This window comes from Muntiacus reevesi, chromosome 3, assembly GCF_963930625.1.
Source record: "Muntiacus reevesi chromosome 3, mMunRee1.1, whole genome shotgun sequence".
Lineage (NCBI taxonomy): Eukaryota > Metazoa > Chordata > Mammalia > Artiodactyla > Cervidae > Muntiacus > Muntiacus reevesi.
This window is the reverse complement of record NC_089251.1, coordinates 37,220,275-37,244,772: the sequence shown is the minus strand read 5'-3', so window position 1 is coordinate 37,244,772 and position 24,498 is coordinate 37,220,275. Positions and strand designations below refer to the sequence as shown.

General features: G+C 40.2%; 1 protein-coding gene across 16 annotated transcripts in view; it reads right to left on the bottom strand.

The window, feature by feature from the left end:
* The window catches only part of AAK1 (AP2 associated kinase 1), a 168,145-nt gene that overhangs the window by 12,118 nt on the left and 131,529 nt on the right, over positions 1-24,498 (bottom strand). For 3 of the 16 annotated variants that reach the window (XM_065929007.1, XM_065929009.1, XM_065929008.1), the window contains exons 17-21: positions 20,861-20,956; positions 10,443-10,544; positions 9,270-9,371; positions 7,778-7,888; positions 6,055-6,165 (exon numbers count right to left, since the gene is read on the bottom strand). The exons of 4 other annotated variants lie outside the window; for them this stretch is intronic. In XM_065929007.1, the coding sequence (XP_065785079.1) occupies positions 6,055-6,165; positions 7,778-7,888; positions 9,270-9,371; positions 10,443-10,544; positions 20,861-20,956 (522 nt within the window). Of the gene's footprint in view, positions 1-3,318; positions 5,136-6,054; positions 6,166-7,777; positions 7,889-9,269; positions 9,372-10,442; positions 10,545-20,860; positions 20,957-24,498 lie in introns of those variants that run through there. 9 more of the 16 variants (XM_065929022.1, XM_065929023.1, XM_065929016.1 and 6 more) reach the window with 7 other exon arrangements.

Below are 24,498 nucleotides of genomic sequence, written 5' to 3'. Positions count from 1 at the left end.
GCCAGGGTAGCCAGGACTCATTACAACGTCCTCGGCACGTCTCTCAGATGTGTCTGCACAGTACTCATGCACAGGTGCTTATCGTCCCTCAACAGTGTGTTTAAATCCTTTTTGTAAAAGTGGGTTTTCAGATCAGGAAAAGAGCAGCTATTGTAGGTTATTTATAGCTCTGAACATCATGCTCCCCGTTGAACAGATAAAAGTCTTTATTTTTCTGTATGTTTACATAAGAAATTTGTTTACAGACTTGTTTTTTTATACAATACTTGCGTAGCAATGTTCAAATTTCACATTTTTTTACTGTATAAGATAACTTCGTGTACCTCTGTTTGCTTTGTCTTCTTGGGGAGGACAGGAAAAGGTCTATGGCAAATACACATACACTTGACGAGGGGGGTGTGCAACAGGGCAGAGGAGACTCCCAGGGAAAGAGTGAACTGGGGCCACTACATCAGAGTGGGAACCAAGGCGACACCTTCCATTCTAGCAACACCACCACTTGGTAATTCTGCATAGATCAGCTCTGACCCAGAACCTCTCTCCCTGATCATCATGAAAGGAAACCCAAGAGAAACAAAATAGTATCATGTTACAGTTACTTGAAATGGAGGCCATCTGGGATTCATTCTGACTCAAGAAATCCAAGCACATTCAGCTCCAGGAGCATTACTAGTGGGGAAAAGGAAAAGGCTAACTTTGTGTTGGTAAACTACAGTCTCTTGAGAGGAATAAAAGATAGCTTTGTAATATCTGGAGTGTTTCAGCAAAAGTACCATGTTAAATATCCCTCTAACAATTTCTCTATCTGGCAGCCTCTGATTAGCTGAATTCAATACTTGGGGGGCAATCCTGTCATTTTTATCTCCAAGCTTTAAGTGCATGGCTACAGAATTCTGAATCTTATAGACTGAGAAAGTTAAAGACTCCTGGAACTACAGATAAACATCAGCGTGGGAGACTTTGTTTTGGGCCAAGGTATCTATAGGGTGTATCCCGTTAGCTGACTTCATAGGCTTCCATAACGCTGGGCTGAGGTCAGCCCCAAAAGTCACCTCCTTCCCCCAGCACTGCTGAATGCAGAACTGTTCCTGACCTGGGGGGAAAGCTGTGTTGGTTTGAATCATTTATTTGTCAGGGGAGCTCCCCAAAGAGATCAGAAACAAAACTAATAGTTCATCTTGAGAAAAACAAGTTCTTTCCTGGGTTTGTACCCCTATAATTATTAGCAATCCAAGTTCCACAATTCTCACTTGGGAAGAGGCAAGTCCAGTACCCAATGACATTAAACAAACTGACAACCTCTTTCAGAGGTATTATAAAACCCATAGTTTCAATTTTCTACCCCATACTAAAGACAGGCAAAATCACACAAGTTCCTTTATTCAGAATATTAAAGAAATTAAGACTGATTGTTGTCACAGTCCATTATAAGATCCTCTCTGGGAATTTTCAGTGGATTATTCTTCTAACTATCTTCCATTGTAACCACTCTTCAGTGTAGGGGAGTGGTTCTGCTTTTTTGGAAACATCAAATGTTACTTAGAACCAAGAGTGGTGAAAAAAGATCAAGAGAAAGGGCATACATTCAGATGCTGAAAGTGATACTAATTAGATAATAATACAACTGATTTTCTTATATTTTTAACATAAATGGTGGTAGCATCATTAAAATAAGTATTATTTTCCCAAGTAAAACTAGATGCCTTTGAAGGGAACACTCAATTAGATGTCACAATTCTGATATGTCTGCTAAAGAAATCACTAACTATAATCATATTCACGAGTGTCCATTTAAACCTTATCTCCTCTGAGGCCTGTGTTTTCACTGGGACTTGAATTTGGTGACCTAGTTATCTGAATGCTGTAAAGGGGGAAAAAAAAAACACCCCAATTTGTGATGTTTTCTGGTTTAGTTACTATTCTGCACAGTTGGAATAAAAGCAAATCAGAAACATATGCTTACAGTATTTGTTCATTTTAAAATAGCAGATCCTTAATTACACAGTTTACAATAATTGAAATCTGATGCTGTTGGAATAGGTAGATGCATGTGTGTAGTATTAAAAAAAGGAAAATCTATGTCCAACATTCTGTGATGACTTAGGGGTCTCTTCAGATAACCAAGAGAGCAACCCACGTTAGCGAAAGCCTATTGTGTAATTCTCTAAAATATAAATACTACTATAGTAAGAGCTACGGAAGATAACAGAAGGACATCAGGATTATCTAAATCCTTCATAGTCCTCCTAAAGCATCATAATAAACACTGAGAACCCTAGAATTCTACAATCTTAAAACCATCTGGTCCAAAGTCATCACTATAGCAAGGAGCAGCAGTTCTAAGAAGTGAAGCTCCTGCTGAAGGCCACTGGGCCAGGGACTGGCAAAGGTCAGGAGGAGCCCCCAGGGGGCCTCTCTTGCCCGCATCTCTTCTCCCACCACCCACATCTATGAAATGAAGTGGATGAGCTAGAATAATCTCTAAGGTCCCTCTTGTAGCTCAGTCTACAGTTTCAAAGTTCTATCAATTATTAGCACACTATGCTCATCTCAAATAAACCCTTTTGGCTCAGGGATGGTGCTACAAATGAAAGGAGGCCCCATTTATTGAGTCACTCACATGTTTTCTTTAACAGAAAAATAGTGCTGTCCTTTGAAGCCTTACTCCTAAAGAACAAACTCAAGATAATTTCATGTCATTATCCCCCTCAGGCTTCCTTCCTCCACCCAGTCTCTCTGGTTTCTAGTCTGTTCACTTTCATTAACATTCTCTATTAAGCTTTATTGAGCCAGATGACTAGATAATACATCTCAATGTAATTATGGGTAATACATGAAAAGGACAATTGAGAGACACCTAATTTCGAAACTGTATTCTTCGTGGCTTCAATTACATTGGGAAGCTAGATAATTCACTGTATTGCTAACATGTATGTATGGGAAAAAATCAGGTTGGAAAACATAGGCATAAAACATTATTCTTATTTAAAAATAAACTATCTCCTTCATTAGTTTACATATTCTTTCTATGTCTGGGAAAAAGAACACCATTTTGATCTTCAGTAATAATCCTGTCCATAAAAGGGCAAACCAAGTCCCATTTTCACTGTCCAATCAAGGAGAGCTTTTCAAGCATATCTTTTTTAACTCTCAGTAGGAAGGTTGTACCTCCCTCAATTCTGGGAATGATTCATTATCCTAACAGAGGCCTGTACGTCATGCATCTAGTTTCAGCTGGCATGGAAGTACTTAAAGTCAGAAGAAAAACTGATAAGTTCTGACTTTTCCTCTGCCGCCTTTCAGAGGCTTTTGAAGCTTGACCTCTAAAGTACAGTGTGTTGCAGGCTATTGTTGTTGTTCAGCTTTTTTTCCCTCTTAAAGTGCAAACTTGAGGAAGCAGGAACAAAAGTACTAGACAGGGAAACAAGCAAATGGACCTGGAATTTTATTTGTACAAATCTGATCGGCTAAGAGGTTCCCTTTTGACCGTGGAAATGGCACTCTAGGAAGAGAACCAAGTGGGGTTCTCTGTGCCCACTTCTTTTCAAAGGGTGATTTTATAAAACTGCTTTGCATGTAAGGAAAAAAATATACTTTAGTGAGGAAGGACATGTACAGAGGGTGATCATGAGGCATGTTGTCACGTCAGTGCAGGGACCTTTATTTATTTTATGAACAATATTCTAAGGTTAGTGAGAAACTGCTTTGTTTTGTTTTTTAATCTAAGAAGCCAAGGAAAACCAACTGAACATATTTCACTGGCTGTATCCCTCAGTTCAAACATCAGAGAGAAAGAAAGGTAAGTAGCCAGAGTCAAATTGTGCCTAGTGTGTCTGCATACTTATTTCTGATTATCTGAAAATAAACAACATGCTTATTCTACAAAGACAGAGGACCTGCTGAAAGCTTATAGCAACACACAAGTCGATTCAAAATGATTCCATATGTTACACTGTAGGGTTGCCGTGTAGTTAGTTATACAAGGGAAAGAGATCAAAACCCTGTACAGACACCTGATATCGGACTTGAAACGCCAAGTGGAAACAGAACTATTCAGTGTCTTCATTTATACACAATTTACAATATTTGATTCAAAATAAAAATCACAAGAAAAATACATCTGTTTCTGCTACAATTCCTTCCCTTCCCTCATCCACCCCCCAGTGAAAAGTCTTCTAATAAAAGGTATCATATTACCATATTGTCTTGTTTTGGTCTAATTCTGAGATCCCGGCTTGAGATAGTTAAACACTAAAAGGAATGGCAATACTTGGAATTTATATAATGTACACATTTTATCCAAGGATCTCAAGTACTTGCGGTCACGTCTCCAGATCTGAGAAATCACGGTGCAATGGAAGCCAGAATGCTGGAAGGATGCTGGGCAGGTTGCATGGGGTGTAAAATCCCTTGGCTAAGTCTATGATCAAACAAGGTCAGAGCTGGTTGGCTAGAGTTGGGCTCAATTTCTCTTTCCGAACATAAACCATCAGTCAGTTTTACCCTCTCTTAAACCACACACCCATCTCTAGGTTATTGCCTAGAGTCAAGACCAACTGAAGAAGCCATGTCCTCAGGATAATGCAGCAGGATAGAAAAGCAAAAACAGAGAAACACATTCATCAGCATCTGGCCAGAGGAGATGGGGTTGGGAGGATCGATTTGGGAGGCCATTCCTAGCAAGAATGAGACAAAGGTGTCAGTTCACTAGTTTCAGTTACAGTTAAGCTTGTGGAGTCGATTCCGGCAGAGGTGAAGCTCATGGCATCTAGCGCTTGATGTAAGATAATGCTACTGAAGAAGGGTAATGAGGAAACACAGCAAACTAACAGGGAGGAACTGGCCAAAGAATATCTGGAGGGCCAAAGTGATTTTCTTTCCTTATCATTTCTATGGGAGAAGGCAAGGGATAGAAGATCAGGGCTAGAGGGCCCCTTATTTGCAGATTAAAAAAAAACAAATCATTTTCTTATAACTCCGTAATGAAAATGTGTATTACGATATGAAGGTTACAGAACTGCATCTGCTACTGGGTCACGGCTACAGGTCTATGAGCTGATCCACCAGCAGCAAAGACCTGGCTAGGTTGGGAAGACTGGACTCAGAGCTCCCACTGCTGTTTCTAGAGTGCCCACCTGGAAGTGGAGAGATAGGAATTCAGTACAAAACACAGAGGGTTAAGGTTTAGATGTGCAGAATAAGCAAAGGAGAAAAAAAAACAAAACAAAACAAAAAAATCCTGGAAAAGCAACAATTTACATTTTGAAAACTCTTACATGTTAATTTTTAAACATATAAATTAGTTATCCACCACCTCCCACCAAAAGTTTAGGCACTGTGTGCATACCACACTGTAGGCAGATCTTGCAAAGAGCATGCTATTTTCAAATGAGTATCTATTTTGCCTGAGAACTGCTGGCTGTACATAATTTCCAGATAATATCAACTCACTTCCCTGATAAAGTAAAAATCAGTAATTTTTGATTTGAGGAGGAAGTAGTTATTAAGACTACTGCAATAAAAACATGCCTTAAGAATACATAGATGGTCTTATGGCAATTCAGTGCTTTATGGCATGTTCAAACGATTTTAATTGAACAAAGAGAGAAAAAAGGATACTCCACGAATGTCTAAAAGGTGCAAAATGGTGTCAAAGCATCATTATTAATCTTTTTGGGAAGAGTATTTATCACAGATTCTTCTAATTATGATAAAAAATGTTCAGTTCATTTTTTTATACAGATCTTCAGGTGTCCATTTACTGAAGATCACTATTTTTAGCTTGACACTTTGCAAAAATCAGCTTTTAGTCAAACTATTAAATACTTTCCTTCTCTTTAAATAAATACCACTGTCATGCTTTAAGATACCTATATTGGTATCTTTATGTGTACTTCCATCTATCTACACTGGTCCAGCCCACAATGATTGTTATTACCCCCAGTTTCTTTCATTAGGTGTTAATGCTTTCCCCCCTTTCTACATTAGGCACATTACTATTTTGAAGAGAGCTGATATCAAGCTCTTTTCTTTTCCCCAGCCTCTCTTTCTTACCTTGTGGGTTTTTGGTTATCAATACAGGAATAGGGTCAAACTCATCTTCTGCCACCTTGTCCGAGCCCTCAGGGACATCAAAACCTGAGATGAGATTACTATCTTCCGCAGCTTAATACAGAACGCAAGTACACAAGCAGAAACAACAGAGGTAGAGATCAGCAAATGAGAGAATACATTAGAGGTAACTGCACAATCACTGTTGCTTTTAAAGATGAAAATGCTTATTTTCCTGAGTTGAAATAAAAGCAGTAAAGCTGGAAAACTTGAGGAAATAGAAAAGTAATGCTTTAGAGCTAGCCATGTTAAGACTTTTATAAACGAGAAGGGTTACAGGAAGAGTTCTCCCTGCCTTTATATGGTCATTAAATACAGTTACTGTGAGAGATCTCTTCAACATCAGTAATTCATAAAGGCATGGGAGGTAGTTTCATTTATCTTCTTCATTGAGCTAACAGAGGCTGGACTAACAACTTGAGAAAAACTCAAAACCAGAGATAGCAGGGAGATAATTAGTTGCCCTTTAAGAAGTAACCACTGTATGTGCTAGTGCTAAGTCACTTTGGTTGTGTCCAACTCTTTGCGATCCTCTGGGCCATAGCCTGCCATACACAGACAAAACAAAACAAAACACTTCTGAAAGGACTCACTGCCCTGTGATTGGGATAACAGACTTTCAAACTGATGTCCCAGGAATACTAGGGCACAAGATCGCATGTGCTCAGATTTAACGCAGAAGTTTGCTAGAAATTCTTCTCCATTCTACAATCAAGTACTAGCTGAGCACCAATTTTGCAAGTGATGCTTCTCTGTAATTATGCATCACAGCTGACACACTCCTGTCAGACATAATTGGCTAAAGAGGAAACTTCTCTCTACATATTCTATAAAAACACAGTCATTTTAATGCTATCAAGGATAAAAACAAAAACTCAGTTATTACCATTGCAAACTAAAGGCTAACTATTTTTCAGTCATATCAGGGAGGCTTCCTTCCTACATTTCCTTCAGAAAGGACTTAACAGCTGTTCCTTTTATATGTATTTGCTCCTTCTAGAAAACCACTTTCACAGTCTGAGCCCAGAAAGAAGTTGACTGAATGCCCATGTTCCAAGTCTGCCACTCTCACAAACCACTCAATGAACAGAACTCAAGTTGAGCTATTTTTCTGTCCAGCAGAAGTTCAAATCAGTATTAACAGAAGACAAATAAACAAAAACAGTAGACTAGAAAGAGAAATCTAGTAATTAATCATGACTCCAAGGTTAACTAAAATTCAAACCTTTTCTGAGTTCAATCCTTGAGGACTGACTTTTGAGGAACAGTGCTTTTCTCTTTATTATAGTCATCACTACCAAAAAACCTGAAATCCGATTTAATGAAACAGTTTTAAGTTCTAAGGCCACCCAGTATCTAATTAGTCGGCTCAGGGACAGTCAGTCATCTCCCTGAGCTGACTACAAAGGCATGTAGCTGTGTCTTTACGAGAAAGCATGGGATATCTGCATTAGATGTGACGGTGAGAAAGCCACACTTCCACAATCTGCCATCCCAGCCTGATTAAATATTCTTAGTGAAAGGAACGTTAACACAAGGGCTAAGAGTACAAACGAGTTTTCCACTCAAGGAGGTGGTTAGAAAACTTCACTAGCAAAGACTTGTTAAGGGAAATTCTCTTCTCCTCTAAGGATACATGTGGGCTCAAGAAGAGGAAAGTGTTTACCTTTATGGGCTGGAGCAGAGATGGCTATGGGGGCAAATTCTTCCAGAAGGTCAGTAGTGGGATTAGAAAGCAGAGAGCAATCAATCAGGGAATCTTCCCCGGTGAGAGAATCTGAGTTCAGATTAACGGAATCCCAGGTCAGTGACGGCATTAAATGGCACACACAATAATATCACAGGTTAGGTCTTAGCTTTTTAGTTATTGCATTTATATTATACATATGAGCCAAGGTGAGAGGAAGTAAATCAAAAGAAACATGTTAAGTACTCTGGATTTTTGTCTACAGAAACATGTATTTCTAAACTTCTCCTAACAGTAATATATAAGTATGGAAGAATTTTTTGCTTGGAGGTTACTGGTTAAGCAAGTAAATGGTTGGGATGCCAATAAAACTTTGGCAACTCAGTTCTCAGCAAATGCTGTTTGGGAAAAAGGACTTTGCAGCTAGAGTTTCACTTAAATCTTCCCTAAAAGTTCACTGAAAACATTTATTATAGGATGAGGTATCCAAGCTGACAAGAAGTGGGTTGTCCCTGGCTTATTAGCAGAATATGAGATGATTAGGCAGCACTTTCTGGAACTCAACCCAATGCCCGTTCAAAACAGAATTATCTTGTCTCTTATTAGTACTCTTTAAATCTGAATTGCTCCTCTGAGCACATGACTTTGCTTATAGTTAAGGAACAGAGGAAAGATAAAATTCAGAGTTCCAAGTATTTCAACATATGAATTGTTTTCTGCAAAATTTTCTAGGAGAAAACAGCCAAGTAAGCACAAGAAAAAGAACTATATTGTCTCCTATCTTAATTCTTTTTTAACCTGGTTGAGTTTATTCTCATATTTCCCAGACTTCTAATTGTTTCTACTCCAAGTTGGCAAAGTGAACACTTTTATCAAGGTAATTATGGACTCGACAAAATGAAGGTTATCAAATCTCTCTTTAAGGAACTGTAGTTAAGGAATTCTACTAAGGGTGAACTTTGAAATTGGGTTAAAAGCAATGACAAAACTAGGGAAGATTTCAATTTTGCCTACAATTTAATAACACATCATCTAGACATGATCAAGGCTCTGGACTGGGAACAGAATATTAACATACATAGCATGAGTTCCCAAGGACATGACAGATACTGTTGATAGAAAGACTGCTCAGTACCCCAGGGGAGTTAAGGATATCCTTACACCACAGATCTTTCATTAAGAAACTAGAGGGAACCTACACCAGTGAAAAAAATCCTAAGACTGAAACCAAAGAAAGCTCAGGAATCACTCTATAGAGAACACAGCCTCAAAAAGTGCTCCACGCTTTACCGGGGAAACACATCCCTCAACATCTAGAAGCTGGAGCTATAATGATGCAGAGCATCCTTGTGGGAGGAACTAACCAGGCTGAGAAATAAATAAGCCCAGGTCCACTGGCTGCAGGTGGAACATCTGACTCAGCGCTGCTGGCACCGACTAGTCCCTGCAGCTGTAGAGACCCCTGACTGACCTGTGCGGTTCGAGGTCACAGATTCCGTCTGAGATGGGAGGCGCTGAGGCACCGGGGGCTCCAGTCCTGGTATCAGACTCTCAACAGCAACATCAGCTTTTTCTTTTGTGACAGAGCATTAAGAGAGGAGAGGAAAGGGTGAAGAAAACCGAATCAGAAGGTTCTTGGGACGATTCTGCAAAGGCTTTCTTCTGCATCTCTCTAAAATGCCCATCTTGGGTGAGACAGAAAGCACGTTAAGATGCTTTCTTTTTGTTGATTTGAGTGTCTGGGCTTCCCTGACTGAGCAGGCACTACTGTGGTTAATCACTGTGGCTAGTTTTGGTGATTCTCAGTTTTTATAAATAAAGGCAGAACGGGAGCCACTCAAGAAAACCTCTTATATGTCAGAAGACATGCTGAAGGCATGTTAATGTCTTCCAGGAATTGTGCTTTTCTTAAGGGATAAACTTAGGGGCAAACACGTTCTGTGTCTTGCAAAGGCAACTGGTCCATCTTGAATCCCGTGCCATGATATAGCTGGAGGTACTCTTTACCATGCGACACCCCCCAGCTGGAGGCCCATCTCTCTGAAGGGTCATGGCATTTCTGAGTTCTAGGACTTTGTGCCCCCATAGTACAGGGACTCCAGATATTTTATGGGTCTTGACTGCCTTGTGGTTGGAGCACAAGAAAATATAAAAGCAAGCAGATCAAGCCGCCAGATCAAGATTCTACTCCTGGTGATTCACCATGGGGCAAATGTTTTCTCAGTTATTGACACTTGGCACACATGGAGGCCTTCTAAAGAAGAATCTGCTACAGGTAAAGACCACCTCAAAACCAACTTCTTTCACAAAGCTTTTGTAATGAAATGTCAATTTCCCCACATTCCCCTTCATTCATAAGAAATTCACTCTAGAAATCTCAGTGTTTCAAGAAAGGCATAAATAACAGCACTGCCTTCTGCTGCTGGGAGGCAGAGAAAACACTCCTTTGGAGTGATAACAAGGGAAATTAACTAGCCCTGGCTTCTGGGTCAGCACAAGGCAATGCTTCAACACCAGGAGGCTTTTCAGCATTTCTCCTCCTCTGCAGGGTCATTCAGTAGGGAACTGTTAACCAGTGGGTTGCCATTCTTGAAACAGACACACATATCATGCACAACAGAAGACACAGAGAGAATGACTTTACCAATTACAGCATCAGAAGTGCTACCAAAAGGATCTGTCATAGGCAAGAGGTCAGGGAGCAGAAGAGAAGTGTCAGGAGATTTGAGTCCCTCAATTAGTTTTTCTAGGTTGGGCAGAGAAGTAGAGAGAAAGCAAAAATGCAATGAGATATTCAAGTAAGTCAATCATTTACTGTATCCTATGCAAACATTTGAGGGGTCAAAATTTTATATAGGTTCAGCATAAAAACAAATACTGCTAGTATCTTGTTAAAAACAGGCTCTCAAAGTTTAAAAATGATTACTTCCCCAAATGAACTAGCCACTTAGTAAGGCATTCAAGACACTGCCTTAAATGTGTTTGTTTTTAAATTTGCAGTATAATTTACACTGAATAAGAATACAAGTTACCAATTTTAAAAGTACAGTTTGATGAAGTTTCACAAATGCACACACAAGCACCACTGAAATAATGAAGCAGGTTTCCTTCACCCCAAAAGGGACCTGTGTGCCCTTCTCTGGTCAATGCCTTCCTCTGACCCCCAGGCCCTGGCAACAACTGATCTGTGCTCTGTCCTTGTAGCTTTGCTTTTTCTACCATTACCTACATAGTGTGTGGTCTTCTCTGATGGCCTTCATTTAGCATGATGCACTTGAGATTCCTCCATGTTGTGGTACACATCAGCGGTTTGTTTCACTGCTGAGTTTTACTGTATGAATGCACTTCCCTTTGTTGATTCATTCATCAGCTGATGGACTTTTGGTTATTTCCAGCGTTCAGTTATTAAAAATAAAGCTGCCACAGGGATCCCTGTAGCTCAGAGAGTAAAGAATCTGCCTTCAGAGCAGGAGACTCGGATCCGATCCCTGGGTCAGGAAGATCCACTGGAGAAGGGAATGGCAATCCATTCCAGTATTCTTGCCTGGAGAACCCCACGGACTGAGGAGCCTGGAGGGCTAGTCTGTGGGGTCGTAAACAGTCGGACACAACTACTACTGAAGTTGCCATAAACATACACATGTGAGTTTTTGTGTGTTCATATCTCTTTCTGAGCTTAGTTTTGAATCTCTCTCCATTTTTTTGAACTTGCACTTAGAAATGGTTTATAACTCACCAAAGGAAGCAATGAAACCACACCTAGATTTAACTTCAACAATCATTTACTGTCTGCCAACTGACAGCTTGTGACACTCCCAGTACTCATTATTAAACTGTCAAATCTTATAAAATTCACTTAAGCCTGCAGGTGGATTACTTTTGATGTCTTTTGGCTAAAGAACAAAAGGACATTAGAAGCCACCAGATTTGTCACACCTAATAACTTAATGTGTGATAATATGCACACTAAGTTTCCTTCCAAGACAACTCTTTATAGACAACGCTTTCAACAACTCCCTTTTAAAAGTAGAGCATTAACTTGACACAAAATAATGAATCACAGACTCTTATAGAAAGAAAGGAATTAAGAGCTCATACTTCCTTTAACTTATAGAGACTGAGACCACACAAATTCTATAACTTGACTAAGTAAAGACCTGTCAACAATGTCTTTTCTACCTCAGAAATAAACTGCCATTAAAATAAAACTATCTTGGGCAATTTTCTGCATACTGGCAAAAGTAAGATAGTTTTTCCCCCTAAATCTAATTTCTCATTATTCTGAGCACTGGCTTTGGTATTACCCCCACCTAACAAGGATCTTTTATGTAAAAAAAAAAAAAAGTGATGATCTGCTTCTTTCACTTCTAGCACTCAGACATTTGCAATCTGATGCCGGATAAAAGGTAAAGAGCCTACATGTCTTGTTTGTCTTTCACCGGAGGCCTGTTTGTCTTGGCCTGTCCAGTGAGTGGGTGTGACTCTGGGGCTGTTCCTGAAACAGATCTCCTTACCTGTAAAATGCAGACACGTACCCCCCCAACCTTTTCGTATTAGTCACTCAAACATCATCTCTAAGCCTTTCCCCATGTTGTCACAGTAGGAACTTTCTAGAACACTCTGCTTCCACTTCTCTTACAGCCCTGAAGGCAGAGAAGGTAGATTCTTCATTTCTGATCCCCAGTTCCCGGTTCCCTCTCGTCACATCTCTGGCTTCATCGGAAAGGGGAGGAGAACAGAGGATCGATGGCAGAAAGGCAGGTCCTTCAACAAGAATCTAATTTTTTATTAGCCATTAGCAAAAAGCATGAGAAGGTAAAAGAATACGTGTGCACATGCGTGCGCATGTGTGTTTATGGTGAGATAGTATGGGGTGGGGGTGGGTTAAATGGCCATGTTTAAGGAGGCTTCTTTTTTAACCTCAAAGTAAATAACAGGCTGTTCACACAGATAATCTGTATGGTCACTGCTACTTAAGAATATTCAAATATGGGAACTAGGGAGGGAGAAGCTGGGGTCAGAGTTAAAACTAGGCAGGAAACAAGGAGTGAGAGTCCAGGCCACAGCCTGTGCAGAAAGAACTTCTTTCACTACCAGCACTCTTGCAGAGAGAGTGGGCAGTCTATTACTCAGTGCTATTATAACAAAGGTTGCCACATGCATTTGCAGAGTTCAAAGCCAAACATTCTCATTCATTATACACAAAACCCCCTGGGTTTGGGAATATTCATACAGTTGAGAATGGACATCAGAGACCTTGAGAATGTGTGACCTGTCCAAAGTCACAGATGGGACATGGCAGAGCCTGGACTTAACTTCAAACTTTCCTCCCCATGCCGCATAAAGGGTCTGCCTAGCTCCATAACCAGAGGAGGAGGACTTTTCACAGACATGGTCTCATGCACAATGGTCAAGTTATAAAAGATATGTTAACACTGGAAGGAACTTCAGGTCTTATCCAATTAGCCTTCTCATTTGCAGATGAGGAAACAGCTTCAGAAACGTGAATCCACTTGCCTAAGATCTTCTAGCAAGTAAGTCACAGAATTAGCTAGGACTAGGACCCATATCTTTATGTACAGAGATTCATCCTTCTGGTTTAACTAAGGCTTCGGCTGCTTTAAAGTGTACAGACTCAGGATTTGCCTGGTGGTCCAATGGTTGAGAATCCGCCTACTAATGTGGGGAACATGGGTTCAATCCCTATCAGGGAACTAAGATCCCACATGCTTCAGGGCAACTAAGCCTATGTTCTGCAACTACTGAGCCCTCGTTCTGCAACTACTGAAGCCCACACGTCTACAGCCCCATGCTCTGCAACAACAGAAGTCACTGCCATAAGGAGCCCATGCACTTCAACTAGAGAGTAGGCCCCACTCGCCACAACTAGAGAAAAAGCCTGCACAAAGCACTGAAGATGCAGCATAGCTGTAAATAAAAGTGTACAGACTCCTAGAATATCAATTTTAAACTGTTACCGGTCATTTCTAGTCACTGTAAATGGAGAAACTGACGAGAAATTTTAAGAGAAATTAAAAGAAAGGCTACAGGAGGCTGACAGCCTCTAAACCACAGCCTAGATGCCTCCCAAGTGTATCAAGGTCTGGTTTTGATATCTTTCATTTTACAAATTATCGCCTCTCTCACATTTTTATAAAAACACTCTGAGGCTGTGTATTATGACAGAGGAAAGAGTAGAGGAGAGGGTGGTGAATCTAGGAAACTGTGTGGGAAGTGTTCTTTAGGATTCAAAACCTTATGACCAAGCCCCATACCAGCGTATGACTTGCCAACCTAACGAACAAAGACTTCTATAGTTTTACTTGAATAATGGGAAGTGGCTTCCCTGGAAGCAAAAACAAAACCCAAATTCTGGGACAGCTCATACCTGAAATGCATAGAGGCTCACACTCTATTTCTCAGTTACACAAAGTGGCAGACCAGTGAAACCAAGAAATAATTCATAAATTGCATTTTGCAATGATTGAATCCTTCTAAGAAACATTTTACAAGAGTTTTCAACATCTTCTGTGTTAGAAGTCCATGACCCCATCTTATTCCAGTATATGTGAAAAGCAGTGGACAATTATGGATAGAAGAAAATGTTCCCAGTTTTGTATCAGTTCCTAGGCTGACTCTGATATTTTCAGATTCGGCTTCAGATTCTACATGTGTGTTGGAGGGAGAGGGGAGAAAATTTCTGGATTTGGGGAGGTTATTATTTATTTAATTTCTGATTGCAATACTGTACATTTTCAGCTGGGGTCTGCAAAATCCTCTCAAATAAATAAGCAACATGAAAGAGCCCAAGGGCCTGAGTTTACATTAGTTACCTAATTTTTCTAAGCATCAGTTTTCTCACCTGTAAATACAGAATAATAACTACTTTAAAAGGGTGTCAGGATTAAATGGGCATATTTATTAGAAATTAATGTGTGTGTGTGTTTATAAATTGAAATACTTAGCACATAAAAGAGGATTAATGTCTCTTTTAAGTAAAAGGACTAGATGAGGTATGAGATTACAGTAGTGAAAATGGGTGAAATTCTAGAATTTACTCAAATGCCTTGGTATGAGAATAGAATAAGCAGAATTCCTTGAATAAGGTGAAGTGGGAGGTGGAGGCAGCATGTAGAGAGGAAAAAACGGTGAGGGAGGTGGGAGGGGGGTTCAGGGCGGAGAGGACACATGTATGCCTGTGGCCAATTCATGTCAATGTAGAGCAAAAACCATCACAATAAAGTAATCATCCTCTAATTAAAACAAATAAATTGATTTTAAAAAAGAGTAACATTAAAGGTAAAAAAAAAAAAAACAAAAACCAGGGTACCTGGGTTCTGCACAAAGTCTGTTTGGCACTTTGGGCAAATCACTGTCTCTCTCTGGATCTAAGTCTTCCCACTGATAAAATGAAGATAAACTTAAAGGTGCTATCAACCTCTAAAAGTTTAATCATACAATGTGAAGGGAAAATCAGGAAGCAGGAACTGGTTGCTTAGAAGACAAACAGCTGAATGTTGACATTGGAGCTCTGAACTGGTACTGACGGCACAGGACGCCTGGAGGTTCCTCCGTGACGTGGGCAGGAGCTAAAACGAGTGGCCCCAAGGTGGCAGGTTTTGAGCAATGCAGAGAGCTGCTCATCGTGCAAACTCAGCTCAGACATGCCCAGCCAGGTGAACAGGGGGATGAGGTTGGGGGGAGTATCTAAGCTTGCTTCTCATTTGAAAAAAGAACAAACTGCAATCGTTTTTTTTTATCTTAGTGTAAAAATAATATCTGTTTACTGTATAAAATTTCAGAAATATAGATAAGTTACAGGATAAAAGTAAAACTACCCCAAATTTTCCTTGTAGAGATAGCCACTGTTAAAGTGTTTTTTGGGAAGATATATTTATTTTTGGCTGCCCAGGGTCTTCGTTGCTGCACAGGCTTTTATTTCTAGTTGCGGCAAGCAGGGGCTACTCTAGTTGCAGTGTGCAGGCTTCTCACTGCAGTAGCTTCTCCTGTTGTGGAGCACAGGCTCTGGGGCACGTGGGCTTCAGCAGGTGCGGCTCCCAGGCTCCAGAGCACAAGCTCAGTAGTTGGGGCTCACAAGTTTCGTTGCTCTGCAGCATGCGGGATCTTCCCTGAATAGGGATCAAACCAGCATCTCTTGCATTGCAAGGCAGATTCTTAACCTCTGGGTCACCAGGGAAGCTCCACTGTTGAGTTTTAAACAAATACTCTTTCATTCTTTTCCTATATAAACTGATTGTTCAATGAATATTTAAGCATACTCATATCTTCATAGAGATAAAGTATTAGGAAGGAGCTGGTAAATCAATAAGGAAGTAAAAATCTCAAAGATCACACTGTTCACCCCAAGAACTGTACTAATAATGTTCGCATGAGCAGAACCAGAGTGTGTCCATTTTCTGATTCCTTCACCAAGCCTGAGGTACTGGGTTATTTCCATCTTTACCAAGCTGATGGCAGAAGCTGCAGCACCTCACTGCTTTATAATTGGTATATTATATATAACAATTAAATGATAGTGAACTTTAAAAAAAAATATTACTGATAATTCATACTTTGTCTTTTATGAATTGTCTGCTCATATTTTTCCATAGGTGGTATTTTCCTACCGCATTCTCAGTACTATAATCAGTTCTTTCCCAAGTCTCTAGGGTTCTCAAAAATGAGTCAGGTTAAGCACTTGGAAAAGCAATGAAATCATAGTTAAAAGCCTGAGAAGGTAGACCGCTAAAGAAAAATGGTTGCAGAATTAGTTAGCCTGGACAGTGGAAACCAAAACTGCTTTTGAAGAAGAGGACTGTTAGAACTTTGAAAAGAAGGAAGGAGTGAAAGGGTCTTCTCTGAGCACCACCCCCCTCCTTAAAAGTAAGTCAAATGGCGTCAGGGGCTAGGGGAAGAGAGGGGAAGGCAACTGCTGGAGTTGGAGGCAGGAATTCATCCATTTCAGATGTAGATACCTCTCCTCTCAATGCTTAGTTATTGAAAACATATATCACAAGAAAGGTAATAAATTCTTCATAAATCAGTCTAAGGATAGATAATCAGAACCACTTCCTGGCATGAGACTAGGGAATACTGCAAGTTGTAAAATTTCTCTCTTAAAATCTAAAAAATGAGGATAGATATCTATTTATACAGTCTAGTAAGACTAAGGGCTTGCTCAGGGCTCATTCCAACCCTAATCAGATTTGGACCATGAGGAATAAAGCAGATTGAACTCAAGACAGAGAAGAACCAGATGCAAGCCTCATCAAAAAAGATGATATGGCTGCTATAGCTTTGTGGCTTTGGAAATTTTGTCTTGTCTGACTTGGGGTGTGAGCCCTGAAGTCTTGTAAGAAGAGATGCTGTTTTTAGAATTCAGCCACTCTAAACAGCCCCTATCACTGAGAAACCAGGCACTAAACTGTCTGTGACATCTGCACGCTGGAATCAAAAGTCAACCTCCATGACCCATTCCAAGACCATTTTAGAGAATTGAATCTGTGGGAAGAAAAACTTTCCAGAGTAAAGACACACACTCAGATCTACCTTAGACCTTTTAATATCACAAGATAGCAGTAGGAAGTGGGGAAGATGCCAAGCAAATAGCTCTGAGAAGAATGCCAATCTTAATAACAAACCATTAAGGAAATGCAGCTTCTCTTGCCTGTTTGTCAAAAGAAGACAGAGGGCTGTAAGACAAGAAGTAATTTTTTTTAAGTTGTTAATTCTAGGAAGTAGTGCTCATGGGGCAACTAATGCATTCTTGCTTAGTCTTGTGGAACACTGATGTTGAAAGCTCAGTATTAAGGGGTTGCTATAAAAATCCTTTCCTCAAACTCTGAGCACTGCTGGCAGAAATGTAAAGATGTACAGTCAGTGTGGAAAACAGTATGGCAGTGCCTCAGAAAATTAAAAACAGATTTACTATACATCCTAGTAATTTTATTTTGGGGTACATACCCCAGAGAATCTTGAGTATTGAAGAGATATTTGCACAATCGAGTTCCCCGAAGCATTATTCACAACAGCCAAAAGAAGAAGCAAACCATGTGTCAACTGATGGATGGATGAACAAAACACAATAGAATATTATTCAGCCTTAAGAAGAAAGGAAATTCTGACATATGCTACAATATGGATGAACCATGAGGCATTATGTCATGTGAAATGTTAGTCGCTCAGTCATGTCTAACTCTTTGCAACCCCATGGACAGTAGCCTGCCAGTCTCCTTGGTCCATGGAATTTTTCAGGCAAGAACAGGGTTGGAGTGATTTGACCAAAACCACCTACCTACTAAAGTGGCTAGAACCAAGCTCTTATATGTTCAAATCTGTTCCTGTATTTCCCTAAACCTTAAGTTGAGCTCTCTAGTCAAAGGCCTGATTGATCTGGGATGGATGCAAAGGAGACCACTAGCTGCCTTGGGCTGTGGGCCACTGAAGAGCAAGGAGCTCAGTCACACAGAATTATGGCCTCCCTTCCTCACTCATAAGGCAAAAGACTACATGACATACCCACCTGTCTGTATTATCTGTAGGCTCAAAGGAAATTATATGTGTAAACACTTAAAGAGCATAAAATAAAATGTAAAGTCACAAAAGACACAGTTGTCAGGAGACTGAGGTTCCATGACTCTCACCACCAGGAAGGATGAGTGTGGGAGGGGAAAGCACATATGTAAAACCAACCAACCAATACACCTGACCGCTGTCCACCATGGAGTGGAGAGAGTGACCAACTGCTTGCTTTGAGGGGCAGGAGACAAACCTGCAGTCTGCAACAGGACCAGAGACCCTAAATTCTCAGCCCTTTCCTCAGTGGGGTATTTCGAGATGCTGAGGAAGGATATGGGGATAAAGAGCTGTAACTGAATGCTGAATGTGCCACAGCCTGGGCACTGAAGTAAATGAAACATTCAGAGACACAACGGTCACATGCCATCCTTAGCCCAAATTCCGGACAGCAGCATGAAAGGAGGGAACTGCGGATCTGCTGAGCTTAGCTACTACTTCCATCCAGGGGTTTGGCAGCTTCCTGACATGTGGGCTGTGGGCTGTTTATATCTCCTCAAACAGTGGGTAGTAGGCCTGGCTCAAGGTTGGCAGAGTCACACATGGAACTATGGAGTTAGGAGTCTGGGGTTTGGTGGCTGGGGGCAAGAAATAGAGAGTAATGGGACTGCCAAAAGCCTTTCGGCCTCAGGTTTTACTTATTCATCTGATCTGCAAATACTCAGTGAGTGCCAGCTCTGCCCAGCAGTATGCCAGACACGGGCAGTACACTGGCAAATAAGACAGACAAGGCCCCTCCCTCAGACCTGACATTCTGGTGGGGACTGAACAAGCAAACAAGAGGCAATGAAGAAGCAAAAACCGACAATGTCACGATATGTGCTATGAAGAATAAAGCCAGCGAGCGTGCTGTCAGCGCCCACAGGACCACATTGGGCCTCACTGAGAAGACAGCATTTAAGCTCAAGACCCAAATGTCGACTGACAAGAAGGAAAACCTTTCCAGGCAGAGTACCAGAAAGTGCAAAGGCCCTGGGGTCAACTTACTGAAGGAAAGACTGAGGAGATGAATGCTCTGAGCTCAGGACAGAGGGGCAGCCAAGGGCCAAATTCGTCAGGGCCTTGTGGGTGTGGTAAGAAGCCTGGACTTTTTGCTTAGTGATTTGAGAATTCAAAGGAGTAACATGTATGATTTATGCTTTCATCCTCTGGCTTGTGCCAAGAGGCCACCCTTCCAGCTTCTGCAGCTCATGGGCTTTCTGGGTAAGAACAAGGCATGAACCTGAAGGGGTATCTGCTTGAAACTGGCCTGTCTAGTCCCTGCCAGGCATACCTGAAAGATGCAACAGAGAAAAGGACCTCTATTTGACACCTTCTCATTTCTTTAACTATCCTACCTGAGTCATTCCTTAATGATTTTAAGTATTTCTGACCTACCTCCAGGTCCAGCCAGCTACACACAATACTACCTGATTAAGGCAAATTTCTGCTTCTTCTTAGAAGAGGCAACAAACTATCTAAAGAAATAAAAACTGTCTTGGTACCCTAGCTGTGGGTCTGTTTTGTAAGTAGAGGATTTCCACATCACAATCCCTTCCAATTGTGAAGCCATCAATCAAATAAATCGCTCTGACATTTCGGGAGAGAAGAAAAAACCAAGCAGATTCTTTTAGTTCAAGAAATCGACAGGAATAAGAATGAGGAAAAAGAAAAACTATCAACAGCAAAATGACTGCCAGTTATTTCTAAGGGGCTGGATCTCTTTGGTTTTTGAAAGGGACTGATCAAGAAGGAAAGAGCAACTTCTGTCCCTCACGTCATGCTCCTCTTCCCCTAAGAGGATGAGGAGGGGAGCAGAGAGTAATCTTTGACATCATGAATTCCAACTGGAAAGCATCCAAGTTTTGTTTCGAAAGCTGTTTCAATCAGACCACACTAACTGTTTCTTACTTTTTTAGACTGCTTACTTAAAAATCAGTACACGGCAGATTGTAGGGGAGATTAGAACTACTTATCTTGTGATGAAAAGTCAAGTTCAGATAGTGGAAAGTAGAGGAACCTAGGTCTCCTGACTCACATTCCCTATCAAATTTTATTATGTATTTTTATCTTATAAAAATAAAGCACTTTAGAACAAAACAGGAACAGGAAGCCACTCATAATCCAGTTAGTATACTATACCATTACGATTTTATTTCTTCTATCATGTACTTGTAGGTTCCCCCCACACACACTGTTATCATCACACTGGGCTAAAAGTTCTTTGCAATACACAGGCCCCTTACGTTACCATTAACACAGTCAAGGATATGAGATTTAACACTGATATGATATGGAATACAGTTTGGTATAATTTGAGCTGAATTTACTGTCTTTGCTAAGGATAAGCGCCTTCCAAGTGAATTTTGTCCCTTTTATTGAGACACAGTAAAAATATGCAACAGGACCTATTATTAGGTCTTGAACTGCAGGTTGTTCTCACAGTGTTTAAAACAGAACTCTCAAGAGGCCCTGCGATATAACTTAACTTCAGTTTTATTTACCTACCTGGTGCATCAGGTACTTGAAGAGGAATGAAAGGATCAGATACACTTAGAAGAGGAAGGCTAGAATCCACAGTCTGCCCACCCTTCCTTTTTTCAGCTGGAGTTGGTTGGAGGGGAAGGAACAGTCAAGGAAACAGGGAAAAAAGAGAAAAGCAGAAAACATCAAGTAAATCTAGATGTATTTACCATCTATTAACCCAACTCAAATTATAAAGTAAGTCTAAATTTATAGGCAGAATAAAGAGAAATGAGTGGATATAATTCAATGTAATAGCAAAATGTGTATGAGATATATACTCTGGTCCTCACAGCACAGTCTGAGATGCAGTTAATGATAAAACTAGGATAGCTGTACATCGGAAATTTCTCTTCTTCCTTAGATACTGCAGTCCAGAGTGATCTCTTTGAGAATTCCTACAGCAATCACTAGCCCTATCACACATTTTGGTAGGTAAACAAACTCTATTTTGTAATCTAGAATATGGGTATAGGTACTCCCTTTGTACCCATTTCCCTCTTGAGGTCCTTTAGGGACTGAATCCTATTCGATCACTAAATGTCTAATGTAATGCTAGGCAAACAGAGAGACAGAAACAGAGTTTCTGCCTATTGCAAGGTTAGACAAGCCCTAACCTCTGGACAACCTCTACCATACTATTGGCATTCACTCTGTACTTGGCAAACTTACATATTTACAAAAAATCTATACACCTTAGGGAATACCAGAGCCTGAAGGGATCTTAGGATTTCCTAGCCCAATTTTCCTATTTTTCAGAAGAGAAAATGAAGCCCAGAAGTTAGGAGACTAACCAGAGGTCCACCAGCAGACCCATGATCAAAACACAGGTCACCCAGTTCCTACTTCACCATGCTGTACCTTGCATTTTATTAATCAGTGTGTTTCTCAATTAAAATCCAATCTAGCCTTTTATAAAGTAGATGTACAAAAAAGTTTAATTTTCAAATAATTATAGCATCATAGGAAGCTGCAGTACATAGAACCCTGTGAACCAGCTTCCCCCAGTGGTGAGTTCTTATAATTGAAGTTGATTATCATTGACGGTGCAATTCTGTTGACTAACCTCTATCCCATTTATACAAGTTTTCACATGTATTCATTTGTGTGTATATGTGTGTATATATATAGTTCTTTGCAATTTGATCCTATGTATAGTCTAAGTACCACAACAATGATACACAACTGTTCTATCAAACAAAAATCTTCCCTGTACTCCACTATAGTCACACCCACTCCTTACTCTTCTCCTAATCTAATTTTCTCATTTTGAGAATAATCATTAAAGTGGGCTTCTAACTAAGCTTCGTTAAAGGTTGAGGGAGGAAGAGAAGGGTAAAAACCACAGCTTTTAAGTCTTTGAAATATTTTAAAATGAGATACAATGAAATATATTCAAATAAAAATAAGAAATTATGAAAAAATATATATAGCATAACTCATTTTGAAAAATGTATGCATACAGAAATAAAACTATGGACATAAATATTGTAAAACATTAGCAATGCTTTCCTCTTGGAGTGGGGTTATGAGTTTCTTAATCTTGCTTCTTTGGGGTTTTAGCAAAAGAACATATATAATTAATCAACCAAAAACTATTTTTAAAAAAGAGGTACAATGTGAAGTTTTAATCATCTGACCATTTCTCCTCTAATGTATGGACATAGTTTAGTTAACATTTTTGAAGCTTTTACCATAAAAATGTTAACAATAACCCGTGTCATCTTCACCAACTCATTGCCACATTTCCTGCTTAGCTCCTCCCTTGGGTGGTTAGAAGGTTTTAAAATCAGTGAACCGTCTGAGCTTGATTAGAAACCTTCCAGAAAATATTGCCACCCTGAACTTCATACAAATGGAGACATACTCATTTCTGGGACTCAGATTCTTTCATTTGTAAAGAATGAAGATTCTTCTTCATTCAAACTACAAATATGAACACAGAGAAAACACCAAATGCTCACAGAAAAATGTTGCATAAACTGAGGGAAAAAGATGTTCTGTAATGTCTGCAAAAGTTTAATGTCACTGATTTATAAGATTTGTGAGATGTGTTCATGACTACAGCTACTGTGCTGGGCTGCTCAGGTACAAATCTCTACTCTGTCATTCTCCACCTGGGACCTTGGGCAGGTCACTTAGTCTCTTGTGGGCTTTTGTGAGTGATCACTAGAGAGAAAGCAAATAAAAGCACTTAGTGGGCTTAGCATGTGGCATGTATTCAACATATGTTCACTGTTATTACTGCCCTAATTTTACTCAAATATGTGTTTTCTAAATTGTTGGGCCTTTAAAAAAACTGCCATTTACAGTCTTCAAAGTAAGCATAAAGGAGAGAAGACATAAAAATAAAAGCAAAAAACAACTCTTAAAAAAAAAACAGTTCATACAGACAAATAACAAAACATAAGATATATAATAAATTAGAATTAGGCATTAAAACTGAAGTAGATGGAAAATGATTAGGAACCTTTGTCATTAACATTGACGAATCCAAGCTCCTATCCTTTGGCAGGAAGCAACTCCTTTCCTGAATTCAACAAGTCTGTATTGAGCCAAGCACTGTACTAAATGCTGGGATTCAGCAACAAAGACTCTCCTAGGGCTATTCCACGACCCTCTTTTCCTACGCACACCATAACTGGTCATCACTGTCATGTTTTATCTCAAGGACAATGACCAATGCTTTATACACTTGGTATCAGTTCAGTTCGATTGCTCAGTCATCTGACTCTTTGTGATCCCATGAATCGCAGCACGCCAGGCCTCCCTGTCCATCACCAACTCCCGGAGTCTACCCAAACCCATGTCCATCGAGTCTGTGATGCCATCCAGCCATCTGATCCTCTGTCATCCCCTTCTCCTCCTGCCCCCAATCCTTCCCAGCATTAGGGTCTTTTCCAGTGAGTCAACTCTTCGCGTGAGGTGGCCAAAGTATTGGAGTTTCAGCCTCAGCATCAGTCCTTCCAATGAACACCCAGGACTGATCTCCTTTAGGATGGACTGGTTGGATCTTTTTGCAGTCCTAGGGACTCTCAAGAGTCTTCTCCTATACCACAGTTCAAAAGCATCAATTATTCGGTGCTCAGTTTTCTTCACTGTCCAACTCTCACATCCATACATGACTCAGAAAAAACCATGACCTTGACTAAATAGACCTTTGTTGGCAAAGTAACGTCTCTGCTTTTTAATATGCTATCCAGGTTGGTCAGAACTTTCCTTCCAGGGAGTAAGTGTCTTTTAATTTCATGGCTGCAATCACCATCTGCAGTGATTTTGAAGCCCAAAAAAATAAAAGTCTGACACTGTTTCCACTGTTTCCCCATCTATTTCCCATGAAGTGATACGATCAGATGCCATGATCTTAGTTTTCTGAATATTGAGCTTTAAGCCAACTTTTTTACTCTCCTCTTTCACTTTCATCAAGAGGCTTTTTAGTTCCTCTTCACTTTCTACCATAAGGGTGGTGTCGTCTGCATATCTGAGGTTACTGATACTTCTCCCAGCAATCTTGATTCCAGCTTGTGCTTCTTCCAGCCCAGCGTTTCTCAGCTAGTGGAGGTGATGGAATTCCAGTTGAGCTATTTCAAATCCTGAATGATGATGCTGTGAAAGTGCTGCAC